The following is a 20079-nucleotide window of genomic DNA, read 5'->3' as shown; positions in this document are numbered from 1 at the left end:
AACTTCTCAGCAATGATACTTTTAACTGTGGCTTTTTCACTGGGGTTGTCTCCCTGTCGTTCTGGTACTCGATGATTCTGATGTTGTTCCTCTTGAAATCATCCCCTAGGTCTCTGATTTGCCTAAGAACTATTTTGAGGTCTTTTCCCATTGCTTGTAAGCCTGTAAGCTTCCTGCAGCTCATCTTCAAGCTCACTAATTCTGTCTTGGCTGTAGCCATTCTACTGTTGAGGGCACCCACTGAGTTTTTTATTTCATCTACAGAATCCTTAATTCATGACACTTTATTTTGTAGCTTTTTTATTTCTGCTTTCATTTCTTCCTATATTTTCTCGGCTGTCCATTCCATTGTTTCTTTCATGTCCTCCTTTAATTTATTGGATGTCTGTTGAGCCATTTCTTTGAGTTCGTTGACCATCTTCAATATTTCATCTCTGAATTCTTTATCAGAGAGATCATATTTGTGGGTAATGCTTGTTGAGGCACCTGGACCCTTTATATCATCTTCTCCTTGTGGTGGAGACTTTCGTTCTTTCTTAATGTTTTTGTAGTAGTGTGGTGGTAGAACCTTCCAGTTCAGTATCAGTGTTGCCCTCTTCCTCTCAGGTGCTCCTCAGCAGCTTACGTGAGATCTCCAGTGAAGTGTTGGTGGATGTGTTTTTTTTTATATTGCACTTGTAGAGCTTCTAGTGACACCAGTATTATGGTACAATTGGAATACACTACTCAACTATTGTTCTAAGGTGTTTGAGGTGGCTAGGATAATCTATACAATTAGGTGATTGAAATGAAGATGTGATTTCTGAGTGCCAGGAAAGGGGAAAATAACTGCAGGCGTGTGAGCAGCCACCTGCCCCAAAGTAGCCCACTCCCACTTCTGCGGAGGCCACTCCCACTACCACCATGTTGGTAGGGTGCCAGGTTGGGGGGGCTAGAAATCTGGGAGAGGGAAAAAACCAGGAGAGTTGCTGGAGGGTAGCTCAGGGGCAAATGAGATGGTGTTCGGGGAGGTGGGATGGCTCAGGGCCTGAGGAGACACCTGAGGCAAGGTTGTTTGGGGAAGGTTGAGGGGTAAGAGGCTTCCCGGTTCAATTCTTGGGAGAGGAAGAAAACCAGGAGCTGTGCTGGAGGGTGGCTCAGGGTCGAATGGGATGGTGCTCGTGGAGGTGGGGTAGCTCAGGGTCCAAGGAGCAAATAAATTCTTCTGAATTTCAAAAATTCATTCACAAATCCTTGTCTTTTTAGATATTATTCACATTTTACCCATCTCCATTAATTTTTACTTTAGCATACCAAGATCAGTGGTCTCCTTTGATCTTTCACTTTATCAATACTAATTTTCAAATCAAAATTACAATATTATCTTTAGATCACTGTCACTGCCATCCCGTTGCTCATCGATTTGCTCAAGCGGGCACCAGTAACGTCTCCATTTTGAGACTTGTTGTTACTGTTTTTGTCATATTGAATACACCATGGGTAGCTTGCCAGGCTCTGCTGCGTGGTCAAGATACTCTTAGTAGTTTTCCGGCTCTCCAAGAGGGGCGGAGGAATTAACCTGAACCCAGGTCGGTCACACGTAAGGCTAATGCTCTACTGCTGTGCTATCACTCCAGCCCAGCAGTAACTCAAGATATTATAACATAACACCAGCTAGAAAGATCTATATTGAAAGACTGGAAATGGTTAGTTCTTGTAGAGATATAGTTGGAAAGGAATTCTCATTGACATAATTTGGCTTCTTTGTATACCTAACAGTTCAGCTATGAGCATCTACCCCAAGAAAATGAAATCATTAATCTGAAAATCACAGCACTAATTTCGATATCCAATATTTGTACAACCATAGTATGCAAAGTAGATGAGTGGATAAAAAATGGCAATATATATGCCTAGTGGAAAACTATTATTCATCTGTCATAAAAGATGAAATTTTTCAGTTTGCTGCTGTTTGGATGAAACTGGAGAGTGTAAAGTAAAATGATGATGAATGAAATGAAAGATTAACACCAGATCTTATTCATATTCAGGGCATAAGTAAACAAAGAAAGGAACTGATTAGACAAGTCACGATACAAAAAATAAAAAAAACCAGAGTCTTGATTAATGGAACTAGGATCTGAGGAGTCTAGGGAAGGAGGAAAAAAAAATGTTCTACAGGATGATGGTGGAGAATTGATATAGTAACTTTCCAACTGGAAAAAACTTCAGTAGTTTTTAAATTATGCAACCTCAATTTTAAATACTATTTAGTAGATTGTCTAATATGAACTTTTAAACTAGACTCTATGGTCTATAAATTCAATAAGTAGAAAGACAATCATTAGCTATTAGAAAAACACAAATTAAAACCACAATGACATACCATTTTACAATTATTTGCGTGGTCTTTCCAAGGAAGATAAATTATTCATGAAGATAGAAAAAGAAATGAAACAGTGAGAGTGGAAGAATCTAACACTATGTGAACTAGTTAATCCAGTTGTACCTGATCAAATAGATAACGGGGTAGGTAGGCATGGGAGATAGTAGAAGATAAAAGGAAGCCCCCAGCCTGGCTCTCTTTGCCTTTCTCAGTGCCCAGACAGATGGCAGGACAGGACAGAAATCTCACCCACATTCACATGGGTGTGGCTGGAGACTGAGGAAGCTGGGATGTCAGGAACCCTGGAGAATGGTCCTAGGGAGGCCAGGAGCAGGGCAAGAACCCAGAGAGAGAGAGCTCATGCACACGTGGCCATAGCCAGACATGAAGAAAAGCTGAGCCAGGCTGGAAGAGAAAATAATTGTAATAGAATCAGGAAATACTTTAAATAATAATATAGGCTGTAGTTTCCTTAGAGAAACAACTAGAAAAATTAATGAGAAGCTGTAAATAAATGGTACCTGAAACATATTTTATTTATTTTAAATGTTATGTTATATTTATACAGGCTTAATGAAGATCTCCAAACAGGAATCTTTCTAATTTTCTCCTATATTTTCTGGGAGAGTTTTAGATTGCTTTACTTTCTTAGTGTTAGCTGGTATTTTAAAGTGAATCTTATCATCTTTCATAGACTCAACTTGTTTCTGATGCCTCCCATGTCTCTTTTTCCTCTTATTATTTCTGCTTTACCAAAATACATTATTTCCTTCTATTTGGTCAAATTAACACTTAAATTTTTCCCTATTTTTTAAGATGTGCATTATAATAAATAATAGCACACACTGTGTGACTTATAATTTTTAAATACTTAAATTAACTAGGATTATAGTCTTAATTTGCTATCCCTAATTTCACTTTAGTCTTCTTCTTCTTCTCCTCCTCCTCCCCTTCCTCCTCCTCCTCCTCCTCTTCCTCCTCCTCCTCCTCTTCCTCCTTCTCTTCCTCTTCTTCTTCTTCATAATCATTGTGATCTTATGTAGAATGTAATCTACTCAGGTCTTTTACTTTCATCCATTCTTTTTTGTCTTTTTTTTCTTTGCTACATATGATATATTTAAGCAAGAAGAATTTGGAGAGTTTACAGGTGGAATAGTAAAGAAATTACTGATAAAATTTTAGGGATTCCAGAGAATATCTTTGTTTTTCTTTGTTTCAGAACTACAAAGTACTTTGAAGTTTACATACATTTTTTTATGTAGGCTAATATAAATGGTATCTATGGTAGAAAATTGTATATAGGATTATTCATGTCATACTAGTGTGATTCTCTGATACAACCCTATTTGAGCAATAGTCGTTTTATAGTTATGTTGTAATTGATTTGATACTTTGGGTCAATAAAGTTTAAATAATCAGAACTTCTATAACTTTGGTAAAAAGCATAAATTGCTGAATGTTTATTGCACCATCTAATAGAAACCAGATAAATAGAGGATTCTTTCTTGGTGTCAGTGTTCAAGAATGGAAATAAAAATGTAGCCATTCTTTCATATGATAGATGGGAAACTAGTAACTTTCCTCAGCAGATGGAGAAACCAAGTAGTGTGGCTGACCTGTTTGGGAATCTCTGAGAATGCCTAGTCAACTCTGATTTTAACACTTTATAGTGTCTTTAGTAGCGCTCTGTGACTAGGGACCTGCATATGGATACTGGCTCCTGTTGCCATTTTACTAAAGTGCAGTAAGCATTGAACTGAGAAAATCATTAATACAAGGCAGGTAAAGGGGAAAGAGGCAGAGCTAAGATAACTGAAAAATAAACCTTGTGATCCACACCAGGATGCAAAATCAGTGAACCAGTAAAAGCAAAATGTTTATGTGAGAGGGTAGCAAGGAAGGAGTGAATCCCTGCTCAAGCCCTCTCACTAACCGTTGGTACACAGAACCCAGGCTGGAGGAAGGACAGGACTGAAGAAAGGCACTGTGACCTCACCAGGAAGCCGATAGCAGGGGAGACTTGGCTTCAGGTGCTGTCAGGACCACTCAGTTTCCCAACAGCACAGAGCCTAGCTGGAAAGCCCAGAAAAGTTGAGAGACAAAGAAGATTATGTGACCCAGGGAATAAAAGCAATACTGGGAAGCACCTCAGGAAGAGTCTGACACTAGGTAAAGACCCTGCTCCCTAGCTCAAATAGCTTTCACGACCTGAGCCAAAGAACTGTGACCCCTGATTAGTCGGCAGTCCAAACCAAACACAGAAACTAAAGTGCCAAATTAACGTATTGGGTACTATGAAACTAGAACTTTTTCCATAGCCCTCAGAGCACAGCAGATGTGAGAGAAAGTATAGAAACCCATCAAGCATGAAGATAATTGCCCAGAAGTTCCAGACAGCACTAGAAAGCTCTATAAACCTCCAAGACTTTAGAGACACCACGATGAGAGTGTTTAAAAATCTCACAGGAACAATATACAGATAGTCAAATAGAAGAAAATATGAGGATGGGAATGAAAAAACTAGCATAACTGAAAAACGTGGTAAGTAAAATTTTAAAAAAACTCATAGAAGTCCTCAACCTCAAAGTGATAGAAACTTAAGAATAAAATTCAAAGACAAAAATGCAGGAAAACCATCAGGAAAGAAAAGAAGATGGACAAAAGTTTAAATAGAAATGAATAGCATAACATAGAATTATGGGATGAGTGCAAGAGCAACTAGAGGAGTCTCTAGGAATAAAAAATAGAGATCAATACAGAACAACAAAAAAGTTTTTTAAACTGTAATTACGAATTTCCCAGACTTGAGGATTGTATGAGCCCAGATTCAAGAAGCTCAAAGGGTCACAGCCAAAATAAACCCAAATATAAAAATTCTAAAACACATCTTAGGCAAAATGACAAAACCCCAAGACAGAGAGAGAATACTGAGAAAAGCAAGATCAAAGACTGTTACACACAAGATTTATATCAAATCTTTCAAATAAGACTATCAAGAGAGTACAGACTAGCAGGATGCATCAGAAAAGTGCTGCCTACACGGGAAACATCTGAACACTCACAGTAAACAGGTTCAAAATCAAAAATAGTAAAACAATCTTATAGGAAAATAAAGGCTTTAAAAGGCAGGGATGTCCATGGGTATCAAATTTTAAAAGATTATGAGGACAGGGATAGTCATATGTAATTATCAAACGACCAATGCATTAAGAACTTATACACCTAAACAATTTAAAACCACAAATAATAGAAATGAACAAAGATATTTCAATAATATAACAATAGTGGGAGATATTAGTACTTCTCTCCTACTGAAGAATAGATCAACAGTAAGTCAATATTGGCCTAATTAATGGAATAGATGGGTCTAACAGACATGGATAGGATTCTTCACCCCAAATAAGCTGGGTACACATTCTTTTCCAATGCCCACAGGAAATTGTCTCTGATAGACTATATGACAAGAACACAAGACAGGTCTAAAAAAATTAAAAAGATAGAAATAGTTTCAACCATCTCATGCCATGATGCTGTGAAAGTGGATATGAATAACAAATGGGGGCAAGACTCAAACATTTAGACACTAAACAACTTACTACAGAATACAGTGGATAAAAAAGGAAATCAAAGAAGATTCCTGTAAATAAGTGTGAATGGAGATTGAGTTATCTTCTAGTAGCTTCATGTGAGATGTAGCAAATGGAATGCTATGAGGGAAGTTCATAGTAATGCAAGAATATTCTAGGAAATATGAAAAAGCCCAAATATAACCCAAAATAAAATAACCAAACTGCACAACTTAGGGCTACTAGAAAAAGAACAGCAAAGAAACCCAAATAAGCAAAAGGAGGTCAAAATAAAACTTAGGGAATCAACAAATGGAAACCGAAACATATAAAAGGAAATATATAAATATATTTATATGCATGTAAATATATGTTTGTATTTTATATATTTTGAATTATGCTTAAAATACATAAATGGAAACAAATAAAGCACTTGTAAAAATTAGAGAAAATCAAACCCTTCATAAAATTGGGAGAAAATATTAGACTTCTTTGAGGAAGACATGCGTATGACCAGGACATATAGAGCAAATGCTCTTCATCACTTATCAGTGAAATGTAAAACAACACAACAATGAGATATTTGCTTCACACCAGTGAGATTGACTCACATAAAGAAGAAAAAAACCTGTGCTGGTAAGGGTGTGGAGATGAAGGGGCCTTCATGCATAATTGGTAGGAATGTCAATTGGTTCAGCCTCTATAAAAAACAGCATGGAAGGATTTGAAAAGATAGTACAGTGGGTACGGCACCTTCCTTGCATGCAGCCAGCCATTGTCAGCATACCTGGAGCCCTGAGCACTGCAGTAGTGATGCCTGAACACAGAGCCAAGAACAAGTTACAGGAGCCAACATGTGTGGCCTCAGCAAACTAAACAAATTAACAACAACAAAAGGAAAACAGTATGGATACTTCCTTAAAAATTGAGAATTGAGCTTTTATATGAGTCAGCTATTCCATGTTGGGGCATCTACCCTAAGTGCCCCAAATACTATTTCAAAATTACATCTGTGCTCCTGTGTTCAGTGCAACATTATTCTCTGTCCAACTTCTGGAAACAACTAGCTTTCCAAGAACAGATGACTGGATAAATAATTATGATATATGGGAAAACATTCATGTATAAGAAAAGATTAAATCATGCAATTTGCTGCTATGCAGGCAGAATAAATAGAGGGTATCATACTGAGTGATGTAAGTCAGAGAGTGACAGTAGATAATGGTCTGTCTCATATATGGAATATAAAGAAATTTAGTGATATAATAGCAAATGGGAAAAAAAAAAAAAACAGGACCAGAAAGTCGGTCTACATAACCAAGCTTAGCACGTGGGAGTAGAGCTGTGGATGGAAGGAGATAATGAGACATTGTTAGAGGAAGCAGCACTCTGATAATGATGTGCTTTTAGTACATTATCTGCATGTAAATATAATAGTATTGGAAGCCATGGTATATCAATAAAACTATTTGAAGGGTATATGGGGTATAGAACCAATAGAGATCTCTTGGACTGGTTTAATGAAATTATTCTTCACACGGGTCCTAAAGTTCATGGTGTTTTTAATTTGTTTCCTGGAAGCTAAATAGTTTAATAATTTCCTACAGGAAGAACAGCTAAAATCTCATGAAACCAAGCTAAAACAGATTGCCACTGAACTGGCTGAGCACCGTTCCTATCCCCCAGACAAGAAAGTAAAAGCCAAGGATATAGATGAGTACAAATTGAAAGATCACTACCTGGAGTTTGAGGTATGTATATCTTCAATATGAATACCTATAATTTGATTATTTTGTGGGTATATCATAAAATAAATATAAAGTCATCAGAACTATAGAAAATGTAGAATTTATCCTGACATATGTATACTTATCTTGGAAATGTATATTTAAACATGGTTCTCAAAAATAGCTCATAATGGTCCCTCATATTCATGATTCTGTTAGGTCATTAAACAGCTATTAAAAACAGTAGTTTTTACACTAAAATGCAAATAGAATGACTGGTTAGAATACCAGATGCCTCCTGAATAGCAACAGTAAATTAACTTCCCAGGTGAACAGCTGCTTTTTATGTTTCTATGCCTCTTCCAACAAAGAATTTGAAAAAAAAAAACAACGGAGGAAATGAGCTGATAATGACATTAGTATCAACTTTTTTAAAATAAATTTTATTGAATCACTGTGAGATAGTTACAAGCTTTCATGTTTGGGTTACAATCTCACAATGATCAAACACCCATCCCTCCACCAGTGAACATTCTCCACCACCAATATCCCAGGTATATCCCCCCTTTCCCACCATCCCCCTGCCTCCATGGCAGACAATATTCCAAATATTCTCTCTCTACTTTTGGGCATTATGGCTTGCAACACAGACACTGAGAGGTCATCATGTTTGGTCCATTATCTACTTTCTGCACATTATCTCCCATCCTGACTGGTTCCTCCAGCCATCATTTTCTTAGTGATCCCTTCTCTATTCCATGTGCTTTCTCCCCTCTGCTCATGAAGCAGTCTTCCAGCTATGGGGCAATCCCCCTGTCCCTTGTATCTTCTGTCCTTGGGTGGCAGCCTCATGTGATGTTATTCTATACTCCACAAATGAGTGCAGTCCTTCTATATCTGTCCCTCTCTTTCTGACTCATTGCACTTAGCATGATACTCTCTATGCCTATCCATTTATAAGAAAATTTCATGACTTCATCTTTCCTAACAGGTGCATAGTATTCCACTGTGTAGATTTACCAAAGTTTCTTTAACCAGTCATCTGTTTTAGGGCACTTGGGTTGTTTCCATATTTTGGCTATTGTGAACAGTGCTGCAATGAATATATAGGTACAGATGTCATTTCTACTGTGCTTTTTTGCATCCTTGGGATAAATTCCCAGAAGTGGTATTGCAGGGTCATATGGAAGCTCAATTTCTAGGTTTTGAAGGACTGTCCATATTGTTTTTCCAGAAAGGCTGGATCAGTTGGCATTCCCACCAAGAGTGAAAGAGCATCCCTTTTTCCCCACATCCACCCCAGCACTGGTTGCTTTTGTTCTTTTGAATGTGTGCCAGTCTCTGTGGTTTGAGATGATATCTCATTGTTGTTTTGATTTGCATCTCCCTGATGACTAGTGATGTGGAGCATTTTTTCATATGCCATTTGGCCATTTGCATTTCTTTTTTCAGGAATTTTCTGTTCATTTCTTATCTCCATTTTTTGATGGTATTGGAGGTTTTTTTCTGCGTTCTCCATTCAGACAGCTCTCAGGAACTTCTCCTTACTACTCACTATCCTTCATAGGAAACTATATATATATATATATATTAAGTTTGAGCATATCCAGATAATATATTGTTGTTTTTATTTTAAAGAATTAGAAGTTTTTCTGTTCAATATAGTACTGGAAGTACTTGCAATAGTGGTTAGGCAAGAAAAAGATATTAAGGGCATTCATGTAGGAAAGGAATAAATCAAGCTCTCAGTATTTGGAGATGATATGATACTATACTTAGAAAACCCTAAAACCTCTACCAAGAAACTCTTAGAAATAATAGACTTGTATAGTAAAGTTACAGGCTATAAAATCAATACCCAAAAGTCCATGGCTTTCCTATACGCAAATAACGAGAGAGAAGAAAGTGACATGAAAAAAGCAATCTGCTTCACAATCGAGCCTCAGAAAATCAAGTACCTCAGAATCAGCTTAACTAAGGAGGTAAAGGACTTATACAAAGAAAACTACAAAGCATTGCTTAAGAAATAATAGAGGACACGAGGAAATGGAAAGATATCCCCTGCTCATGGATTGGGAGAATTAACATTGTCAAAATGGCAATACTCCCCAAAGCATTGTACACATTCAATGCAATCCCTATAAGGATACCCATGACATTCTTCAAAGAAATGGAGTGAACACTCCTGAAATTCATATGGAACAATAAGCCTCCACGAATAGCTAAAGCAACTCTTAGGAAAAAGAATATGGGAGGAATCACCCTCCCCAACCTCAATCTCTACTACAAAATGGTAATAATTAAAACAGCATGGTACTGGAACAAAGGCAGACCTGTAGACCAATGGAACAGGGTTGAATATCCTGACATACACCCTCAAATATATGATCATCTAATCTTTGATAATGGAGCCAAAAATGTGAACTGGAGCAAGGAAATCCTCTTCAACAAATGATGCTGACAAAACTGGACAGCAACATGCAAAAAAATGGGCTTAGATCTCTACTTAATGCCATGTTCAAAAGTCAGGTCAAAGTGAATTAAAGATCTCAACATCAGACCAAAATCCATAAGGTACATGGAAGACAAGGTTGGCAAAACCCTCCACGACTTTGAAGCTAAAGGTATTTTCAAAGATGACACACCACTGGCCAAGCAAGTGAAAACAGAGATAAACAAATAGGACTATCTTAAACTAAGAAGCTTCTGCCTCTCAAAAGAAACAGTGACCAAAATACAGTCTATAGAATGGGAAAGGATATTCACCCAATATCCATCTCATAAGGGGTTGATATCAAGGATATAAAAGGCACTGGTTGAACTACAAGAAGAAAACTCCGAACCCCATAAAAAATTGGGGGATGGAAATGAACAGAAATTTTCTCAAAGAAGAAATCTGAATGGCTAAAAGACACATGAGAAAATCTTCTATGTCACTAATCATCAGGGAGATGCAGATTAAAGCAACAATGAGATATCATTTCACACCACAGAGACTGGCTCACATCCGAAAGAACAAAAACAACCAGTGTTGGTGTGGATGTGGGGAGAAAGGGACTCTCATTCACTGCTCGTGAGAATGCCGACTGGTTCAGTCCTTTTGGAGGGATACTGGGATCATTGGTGGAGGTGAATGGGCACTGGTGGAGGGATGGGTAAACAATCACTGTATGAGTGAAATGAAAACACAAAAGTTCATAAGTTTGTAACTGTACATCACAGTGATTCTCTAATAAAATATTTAAAATAAAGAATTAGAAGTTTCATATACTAAGGATAAATGTAAAACTTGAAAGCAAATTGAGAGGAATCTCCCTTTAGCTACATTTTCTCTTAAATTAGAATTATTCAGATCCTAATTATCTTCTACCACACTTAAAATGCAATTAATTTCATAAATATATATATATAATCAATTACTTTTTAATTTTCCACATGAATTTTTTTCTGTTGTGTGTGCTCATCTTTATTCCTTTTCACTGTAGTACTAATGTATTTCATGCCCGATCATGACTCTCTCATCTACCCCCATGTCATCATCCTGTTTCCTTCTTATACTTGAATTTTTCTTGAACCTTCTCCCTTGAAAGATTCTAGGTTTAATTCAGAAAATAGATCCTGCCCTGTCTCTGCTATTTCTCAGACCTCACTTTTCCTTACAAGGGACATTGTGTTTATACTTGTCTGCTCACATCGTCGTTGTTTCATCTTTGACCTGAAATCCAGTCGTTGCCTGCTCTCTCTCTCTCCAGTTCATCCACACTCTTCTAACAAATTCTTTTGTAATGTTCAAATGATACAAACGACCCACTTTGTTTAGCAGCCTTTTCATTACCCCTTCACACACCTACCACCCCCCACTCCCCCTTACACATTTATTTTCTCTAGAAAATTCCAATCAATTTCAGAGTGTCCATAGTCTTTTTTTTCTACATTGGTCTTTCCTCAAAAGCTTCCACATGTGAGTCATACTTCTTCCTTCTCTCCAAATACACATGTATGCCCTTTTTATGTTTTTTTAGAATAATTTTTTATTAGGGCACAATGTTTTCCAAAGTTATTCACAGTTGAATTTCAGCATGTAGTATTCCAATGCTAATTCTCTCAGCAGTATTAACTTCCCTCCACAATGCACCCAGATTCCTTCCCACTTTAACCTGCCTCCCTGACAGGCACATTGTTGTTGATACTGGTAGTTTATTTTATTTTATTTTTTTTTTTTTATAATGTAGGAGCACTGCTATTCATTCAGCCATTGATCAAGCTGATTGAATTGGGAACAAACTCCACATTACTTTTTTTTAATTTTCAAATTTTATAAGTTAGTTCACAATGTTTGATTACATTCAATATTTAAACACCAATTCCACCACCATTACACTTCACACCACCAAATTCTGGATGTTTCCATCCCAAACTCCAATCCCTGACCCAAAACAACCGAAATAATATATTTTGTATTCTCTGTTATGAAGAACTACTGACCATGGTTACATAAAAGTGTTTATATAGGAAACAGTGTGAAGATTGTTCTATTTTGGCAGGAGCCATTAGGACATTCTATAGGATATCACTAACATGTTGTTAAAGTTTGGGTGATGTGAGCTTTGGCATATATATCTGAAAATATGCATATATATATTTCCCTCTATGATTTGTTGCCTACTATCTGAACCCCATCAATTGTGATGTGATAATTATGGAGAATTAAGTTGTAGCTGTTGTCTGATAAAAAAGACTATTTTTTTTCATAGGATTAACCTGTTATAGTCCTGGCTATAGTCAGCCTAATACTACTTCAGTATGTCTTTGTCTTGATAGTGGATTCCTACACCTCTCCATTCCTAAGATAAATTCCTTAAAGTACAGGAAATTCCTTAAAGTACAGGAAACTCAAGTTCACTTTTTGTTCTCTGTTTGTGAAATAAACAGCATTTTATGGAAGCTGGAAAACTTTCTTGCATTTAAAAGTTATGCTATAAAATGTAATATTTGATCCAGTGCAGACCTATATATTAGTTTTTTCCAAGGTCAAGTAAGCCCTAGCTCTAGGCCAAAAGTTCCCAAACTTATTTGACTTATTGCCCATTTCATAAGAGAACTTACTTAGCACCACACAGCCACCATACCACCAACCACACCTACACAGCCCAGGAAGTCTAGCTCTTTAAGCAAACAAACAAAAATCCAGAAAGCCACACCCCTCAGTTGCTCCTGAGTGGTGTCCTGTGGTATCCCACCCTCTCAAAATCTTTCTAGTTATCATACCAGAGGTGATATCATCCACTTTGGAGAACATTGTTCCAGGAATATGAAGAGAAACATTTACTTTGGTAAAGATAAGTTTATCAGCAAAAACTTACCAGTAAAACACTTGGAAAAGTGAAATAAACACGCACACATATACATACACACATAACTAGGTAGTTTTTCTTTCACCAGCCTTATTCATTCTTGGGAATTAGGAATTCTCTAAAAGCAATCTTAAGTATGTTTATTGCAGCACTATTTACAATAGCCAGAATCTGGAAAAAAAACAAGTGCCCAAGAACAGATGACTGGTTAAAGAAACTTTGGTATATCTACCCAATGGAATACTATGCAGCTGTAAAAAGATGAAGTCATGAAATTTGCATATAAGTGGATGGGCATGGAGAGTATCATGCTAAGTGAAATTCGTCAGAAAGAGAGTGACAGATATAGAATGACTCCACTAATTTGTTGAATATAAAGTAACATATAAGAGACTAATACCTAAGGAGAGTAGAGAACAGGGCTAGGAGGATCACTCCACAGCTTGGAAGCCGGCCTCATGTGCTGGGGGTAAAGGCAGCTGGGATAGAGTAGGGACCACTAGGTAAATGATGCTTGGAGGGCTCGCTCAGGATGGGAGATGTGTACTGAAAGTGGACTATGAACCAAACATGATGGCCGCTTGGTTTGGAAACCATATTGCAAACCATAAGGAGAGATAGAGAAAGAGGAAATGTGCCTGTAACAGAGGTGGTGGGGGGTGTGGTCATAGGAGGGATACTGGGAACATTGGTCTTAGAGAATGGGCACTGGTGGAGGGATGGGTACTCGATCATTATATGACTGAAATGTAATCATGTAAGTTTGTAAATCTGTAACTGTATCTCACGATGATTCAATAAGAGAATTTTTTTGGAAAAAAGAAATCTTAGTTCTTCACACTTATGTATTTCAGTCACAAGCCCATTTTATTTCACACCTGGTAATTAAGTTTCCCAATACTTCAGTCCCCTGCTTCTAGCCCTTAAACTTGCTTTGAGTCCCTTGACAATGAAGGCTGAGAGTGTGCATGTCCCAGAACATTAGGGGAGCTGTAAGATGGTAGACAGCCACTGTTAAAAGCACTGTCTAGTTTGGGTTGTTTTTTTTGGGGGGGAACGTTGTTGTTTTTTTCCTTTTTTAAAAGATTTTATTTTTTTTTTAATTAAGTCACCATGAGCTACACCATGTTTGTGATTGGGTTTCAGTCATACAATGCTCTGATATCTCATTTATTTTTGCTTTGGCTCTTGGGCCAAAGCAGTGGGAGGATTGTCTACTTTGAATCTACTATTAGTGTTCCCTTGCTGAAAAATGATTTATTGTTTTAAAGGTAACATGGAAGTTACAGTAGTATTAAGCATTTTTATTTCATTTATTAAATCTTACTTATTTTTTAATTTAATCACCATGAGATACAGTTGCAAAGCTTTCGTGATTGGGTTTGAATCATAAAGTATTCTGACACCCATCCCTCCACCAGTGTACATTTCATCACCAGTATGCCCCATGTCCCTCCTGCCACACTAACAACCCCCAGCCTGCCTCTATGGAAGACACTTTTCTTTTTTCTCTCTCTCCTTCCCTCTCCCTCCTTCCCTCCCTCCCTCTTGTTCTCTCCCTCTCCCTCCCTTTCTCTCCCTCTCTCCCCATATCTCTTCCCTCTCTCCCTCTCTCCTTCCCCCCATCCCTCTCTCTCCCCATCTCTTTCCCCCTTTTGGGCCTTATGACTTGCAGTACAGATACTGAGAGATCATCATGTTTAGTCCTTTCTGTACTTTCAGCACACATCTCCAGTGCAGAGCAATTCATTGTCATAATGCTCCCTTCTCTATCCCAGCTGCTCTCTCCCCCAGCCTTTGAGGCAGACTTCCAACCATGGACCATTCATCCTTACTGTTGTTTTTAATGTCTTGGGTGTTAGTCTCATACTATGTATTTTTTTTATTCCATAAATCAGTGCAGTCATTCTATGTCTGTCCCCCTCCTTCTAGCTATCATTTGCAGATGACATGATATAATACTTACAAAATCCTCAAGATTCTACCAAAAAGCTCTTAGAAACAATAGGTTTGTGTTGTAAAGTGGCAGATTGAAAAATCAATACCCAAACATCCATGGCTTTCCTATATACAAATAATGAAAAAGAATGAAGATATATATATTTTTTAATTTTTATTGAATCACCATGTGGAAAGTTACAAAGTTCTCAGGCTTATGTCTCAGTTATACAATATTCAAACACCCATCCCTTCACCAGTGCCCATATTCCACCAAAAACCCCAGTATACCCCCCGCCCCCACCCCCCCCATCCCCAACTGCATAACTGATGAATTTCACTTCATTTTCTCTTTACGTTGATTACATTCCATATTTCAACACAAAACTCACTATTGTTGTTGGAGTCTCCCCCCAAGAAAGACAGCCCTACTACCAAGGAAGCATTTGATAATTAGTTTTCCATTGCTGTGAATGAAGAGATATGTAGCCCTACTGCTCCAAGTACATAACTCTTTTTTTCCCTTTTTTTTTCCTTTTTTTTTCCCCCTCATCCCCCTTCCTGCACCTCATAGTATGGTGGACACCACGCCACGTTTCTCCCTGAAAATGGGAAACAATCGGGAAAGAGGGATATTTCCTCTTCTCGGCCGGCATGGGGCTGTTGCTTAGTTCACAGTCCAGAGAAATGGCTGCTACTTTAATAACCTTCAATATTTCAACAAAAACTCACTGTTATTATTTGGAGTTTCCCCCCCATGTCAGACCTGTTAAAAAGGAACCATTTCACATTGCTGACAATTAAGAGATGTTAAGTCTCTTAAGAAGTTTTGGATTTCTGTATAAAGTCCAGGGAAAATTCTGCCAGAAATTGCATAGCCCAGCTCACAGTCCCAGTGCATTGCTGTAAGAAGCTGCACTGGATGCCCAAATGTGTTAGGTCTCTGGAATCAAAGTCTTTAGGCGCAGAGGGTCCGTTTCACTCTCAGCAGCTCTGAATTTATCTGGGCCGAGGGTGTGCCGGTTATACCCACTTCCCATGATTCCCTAGGAGCCCCAAGTGTAGAAACCATATATCTCTGGGTTAGGAGTCTTAGAAGATGGCTCCTGCCATGTGGATGTTGCTGCCACCGCCATTTTCCATGCAGGAAGACAGGGTAGGGAGGAAAGATCCATCCCCTGGCAGCCCGGAGTTGTAGCCCAGCTCACAGTCCCAATGCATTGCTGTAAGAAGCTGCGCTGGATGCTCAAATGTCAGAAGATATGTTTTTAATCCAATTCATAATTGTGCCTCAGAAAACCAAGAATCTCAGAATCAGCTTAACTAAAGAGGTAAAGAACCTGTACAAAGAAAACTACAAAGTACTACTTCAAGAACACAATAAAATTGAGGTTCAGCCCTTATTCATGGATTAGTAGAATTAATATCATCTAAATGGCAATACTCCCCAAATATTATATAGATTCAGTGTGGTCCCTATAAGGATAGCCATAACATTTTTCAAAGAAATAGACAAAACACTCCTGAAATTTATATGGAACAATAATCCCCTACAAATATCTAAAGCAATCCTTAGGAAAAAGAAGATGGAAGGCATCATCTTCCACAGATTCTAACTGTATTACAAAGCAGTAGTAATTAAAACAGCATGGCATTGGAATAGTCAGACCTGCAGACCAGTGGATTAAGGTTGAATATACTGACACAGACCCTCGAACATATGATCACATAATCTTTGACAAAGGAGCAAGAAATGTGAACTCAAGCAAGGAAAACCTCTTTAATAAGTGATGCTGTAGTAACTGGACAGCTATATGCAAAAATAAACTCAGACCTCTGTCTAATGCGAGGCACTAAAGTCAGATAAAAATGGATTAAAAAGGGGCTGGAGTGATAGCACAGCGGGTAGGACATTTACCTTGCATGCGGCCGACCTGGGTTTGATTTCCAGCATCCCATATGGCCCCCTGAGCACCGCCAGGAGAAATTCCTGAGTGCAGAAACAGGAGTAACCCCTGTGCATCGCCGGCTGTGACCCAAAGAGCCAAAAAAAGAAGGATGAAAGACCTCAATATCAGACCTGAATCCATAAGGTACATAGAGGAAAATGTAGGCAGAACCCTTCATGACATTGAAGCTAAAGACAAATCACCACTGACCAAGCAAGTAAAAGCAAAGACAAATTAATGGGACAATATTAAACTAAAAAACTTCTATGCCTCAAAAGAAATGGTGACCAAAATACAGAGACAGCCCATGAAGTGGAAAAAAATTGTTTACCCAATGTCCTTCAGATAAGGGGTTAATATTCAAGATATATAAGGCACTGGTAGAACTTTATAAATAAAAAAACTCCAACCCTATTAAAAAATGGGGAAGAAATGAACAGAAGCTTCCTCAGAGAAGAAATACAAATGGCCAAAAGACACATGAAGAAGTGCTACATGGCTAATCATCAGGGATATGCAAATGCAACCAACAGTGAGATGTCATCTCACACCACAGAGACTTGCACACATCCAAAAGAACAAAAACAACCAGTACTGGTGTGGATGTAAGGAGAAATTCATTGTTGGTGGGAATGCTGACTGCTCCAGCCATTTTGGAAAACAATCTGGGCATTCTTCAAAAAACTAGAAATTGAGCTTCCATATGACCCCTGCAATACCACTTCCATATGACCCCTGCAATACCACTTCCTGGGGTGCAAACAAACACAGCAGAAATTATATCTGCACTTGTACATTCATTGCAGCACTGTTAACAATAGCCAGAATCTGGAAACAACCCCAAGTGCCTGAGAACAGAATACTAGTTAATGAAACTATGGTACATTTACACAAAGGAATACTATGAAGCTATTATAAAAAAAAGAAGTCATGAAATTTGCTTCTAAATGGGTGTACATGGAGAATATCATGCTGAGTAAAGCATTTTTATTTCTTTATGATAACTTAGACTGTGCTTGTGAGAACTGGATTTTGCTTTCACAAAACTGTCACCTCTTCAAGGAGACTAAAGATTGCATTATAGGACCCAAAGCTCCTACAGACTCATATCTAATATTTCAAACATGTTAGATTGTCTGTCAAGCTTCATTAACACATATATCCCAGAAAAGTGGAACAGTTCATCACTTTATAGATACTTTACTCAAAGATTTTTTTGTAAATTGATCCTATGTTAAAAGTGAACCATTTTATTTTATTATCTTAAAGTTGAAAAATGTATCTTCTGTGGTTCCCAGATAACTATTATGCAAGCTCCCATAAATTTTCTAGTATGTTTGCTTATTGATTTGACTAAAGTGCTATAGTTTATAATCAGCATAGTCTGAACTAAATGCTTCGCTCCCTGAGTAGGAAATACAAGAATTATTGACCATTTAGTATATGTTGTTCAGGGCTATCTCCTCAGCTTCTAGAACATCAGCTAAATACTCAATACATATTTCTTGAATGGCTCAAAGAAATTTTTTTAAATACAGAAGCTATTATCAGAGAAAACAGGTTTTTGGGGTACTCTCTCCCCTGCAAACTAATCTGGTGGGTAAGTGAGGATAGACAAGGTTACCTGCAATTCCCAGCAGTCCTCTCGTGGACAGCAACACAGGGTAACTATGACTAAATCAGTGACCTTGTCACCAGGAAGATTCACAGTCAGAAATAAGCTCTCTCACCTATTCTTATGTGAAAAGCTTCCTGTGGGTTTGCTTATATTCTCACTTCTTAGTAAAGAAAAACACTTTTATTCTTAAGCTTTTAGATTATTAAAATTAGGGACTGTTCTTAAATTTATGCATTTCAGTAGTCTATATCCTAATTTCTTTACATGCAAATAATTTTTCATGGTGGGCCAAATTCACAGTTCTTTCCGTGTCTAATATATTTCCCAAAACCTGAAGAACAGTAGATAATTAGAAATTAAACATATAAAATAAGTATATTCAGGGTCATTTTTGTTTGTTAAGTATACAGAATGGAAATATAAAACAAAGTTTTACCTATTTTAATATTAGCCTATAAAATTATTTTTTCACTTTTACTTAAAGCAGCAAGCTTTGCTTAAAAGAGACTATAATTGACTCAATTAATCCCTACTTTTAATTAACTGTTATTTAGGTTTTGTTTCCAGTTGAACCTATAAACCCAAACTGTAATCTCCCTTTTAGAAGAGTTGTTAGTTTTCACATTTTTGCATGAGAAGTAAAAGCTCAGGACCATAGAATACAGTGAGTAAGATGCTTGCCTTGGACACAGGTAACCTGATTTAATCCTTGGCACCACAGAGATTCCTAACCCCTGCCATGAGTGATCCTTGAGCACAAAGCCAGAAGTAACCCTGAGCATGGCCAAGTGTGGGGGGGGGGAAGGAGGAGGAGGAGGAGGAGAAATAAGAGAGAAGGAGGAGGAGGAGGAGGGGGGAAGAGGAGAGGAGGGGGGAGGAGGAGGAGGAGAAAAAGAGGAGGAGGAGGAGGAGAAGAAGAAGAGGAGGAGGAGGAGGGGGGAGGAGGAGAGGAGGGGGAGGAGGAGGAGGAGGGGGGAAGAGGAGGAGGAGAAGAAGAAGAGGAGGAGGAGGAGGAGGAGGGAGGAGGAGAGGAGGGGGAAGAGGAGGAGGAGAAGAAGAGGAGGAGGAGGAGAAGAGGAGGAGGAGGAGGGGGGAAGAGGAGGAGGAGAAGAAGAGGAGGAGGAGGAGAAGAGGAGGAGGAGGAGAAGAAGAGGAGGAGGAGGAGGGGGGAGGAGGAGGAGAAGAAGAAGAGGAGGAGGAGGGGGGATGAGGAGGAGAAGAAGAAGAGGAGGAGGAGGAGAAGAAGAAGAAGAGGAGGAGGAGGAGAAGAAGAAGAGGAGGAGGGGGAGGAGGAGAAAAGAAGAAGGAAGAAAGGAAGGAAGAAGCTGAAATTAAATCACTTCCCAGTTTCATTTAAAAAAAATCAGGAAAAATGTTTTTGCGGTTTTTGTTTTGTTTTAATAGTCGCAATGATATACACAGTTATTTGGGATTGAGCTTCAGGCATAGAGTGTTTCCACACCATTCCCTTCACCACTGTCCAGTTCCCTCAAATAATCCCAGCCTACCCCCATTGCTTCCCACTCCACAGTCTACTTCTATGAGAAGTGCTTTTTTCTTTT

General features: G+C 38.2%; 1 protein-coding gene across 9 annotated transcripts in view; it reads left to right on the top strand.

Moving 5' to 3' along the window:
- The window catches only part of PSD3 (pleckstrin and Sec7 domain containing 3), a 525397-nt gene that overhangs the window by 479273 nt on the left and 26045 nt on the right, over nucleotides 1–20079 (top strand). For all 9 annotated transcript variants that reach the window (XM_055144428.1, XM_012935700.2, XM_055144411.1 and 6 more), the window contains one exon: nucleotides 7539–7682. In XM_055144428.1, coding sequence (XP_055000403.1) covers nucleotides 7539–7682 — 144 coding nt within the window. The remainder of the gene's footprint in view (nucleotides 1–7538; nucleotides 7683–20079) is intronic.

The sequence above is a fragment of the Sorex araneus genome, chromosome 1, assembly GCF_027595985.1.
Source record: "Sorex araneus isolate mSorAra2 chromosome 1, mSorAra2.pri, whole genome shotgun sequence".
Taxonomy (NCBI): domain Eukaryota; kingdom Metazoa; phylum Chordata; class Mammalia; order Eulipotyphla; family Soricidae; genus Sorex; species Sorex araneus.
This window is presented reverse-complemented; position numbering and strand designations above follow the sequence as displayed.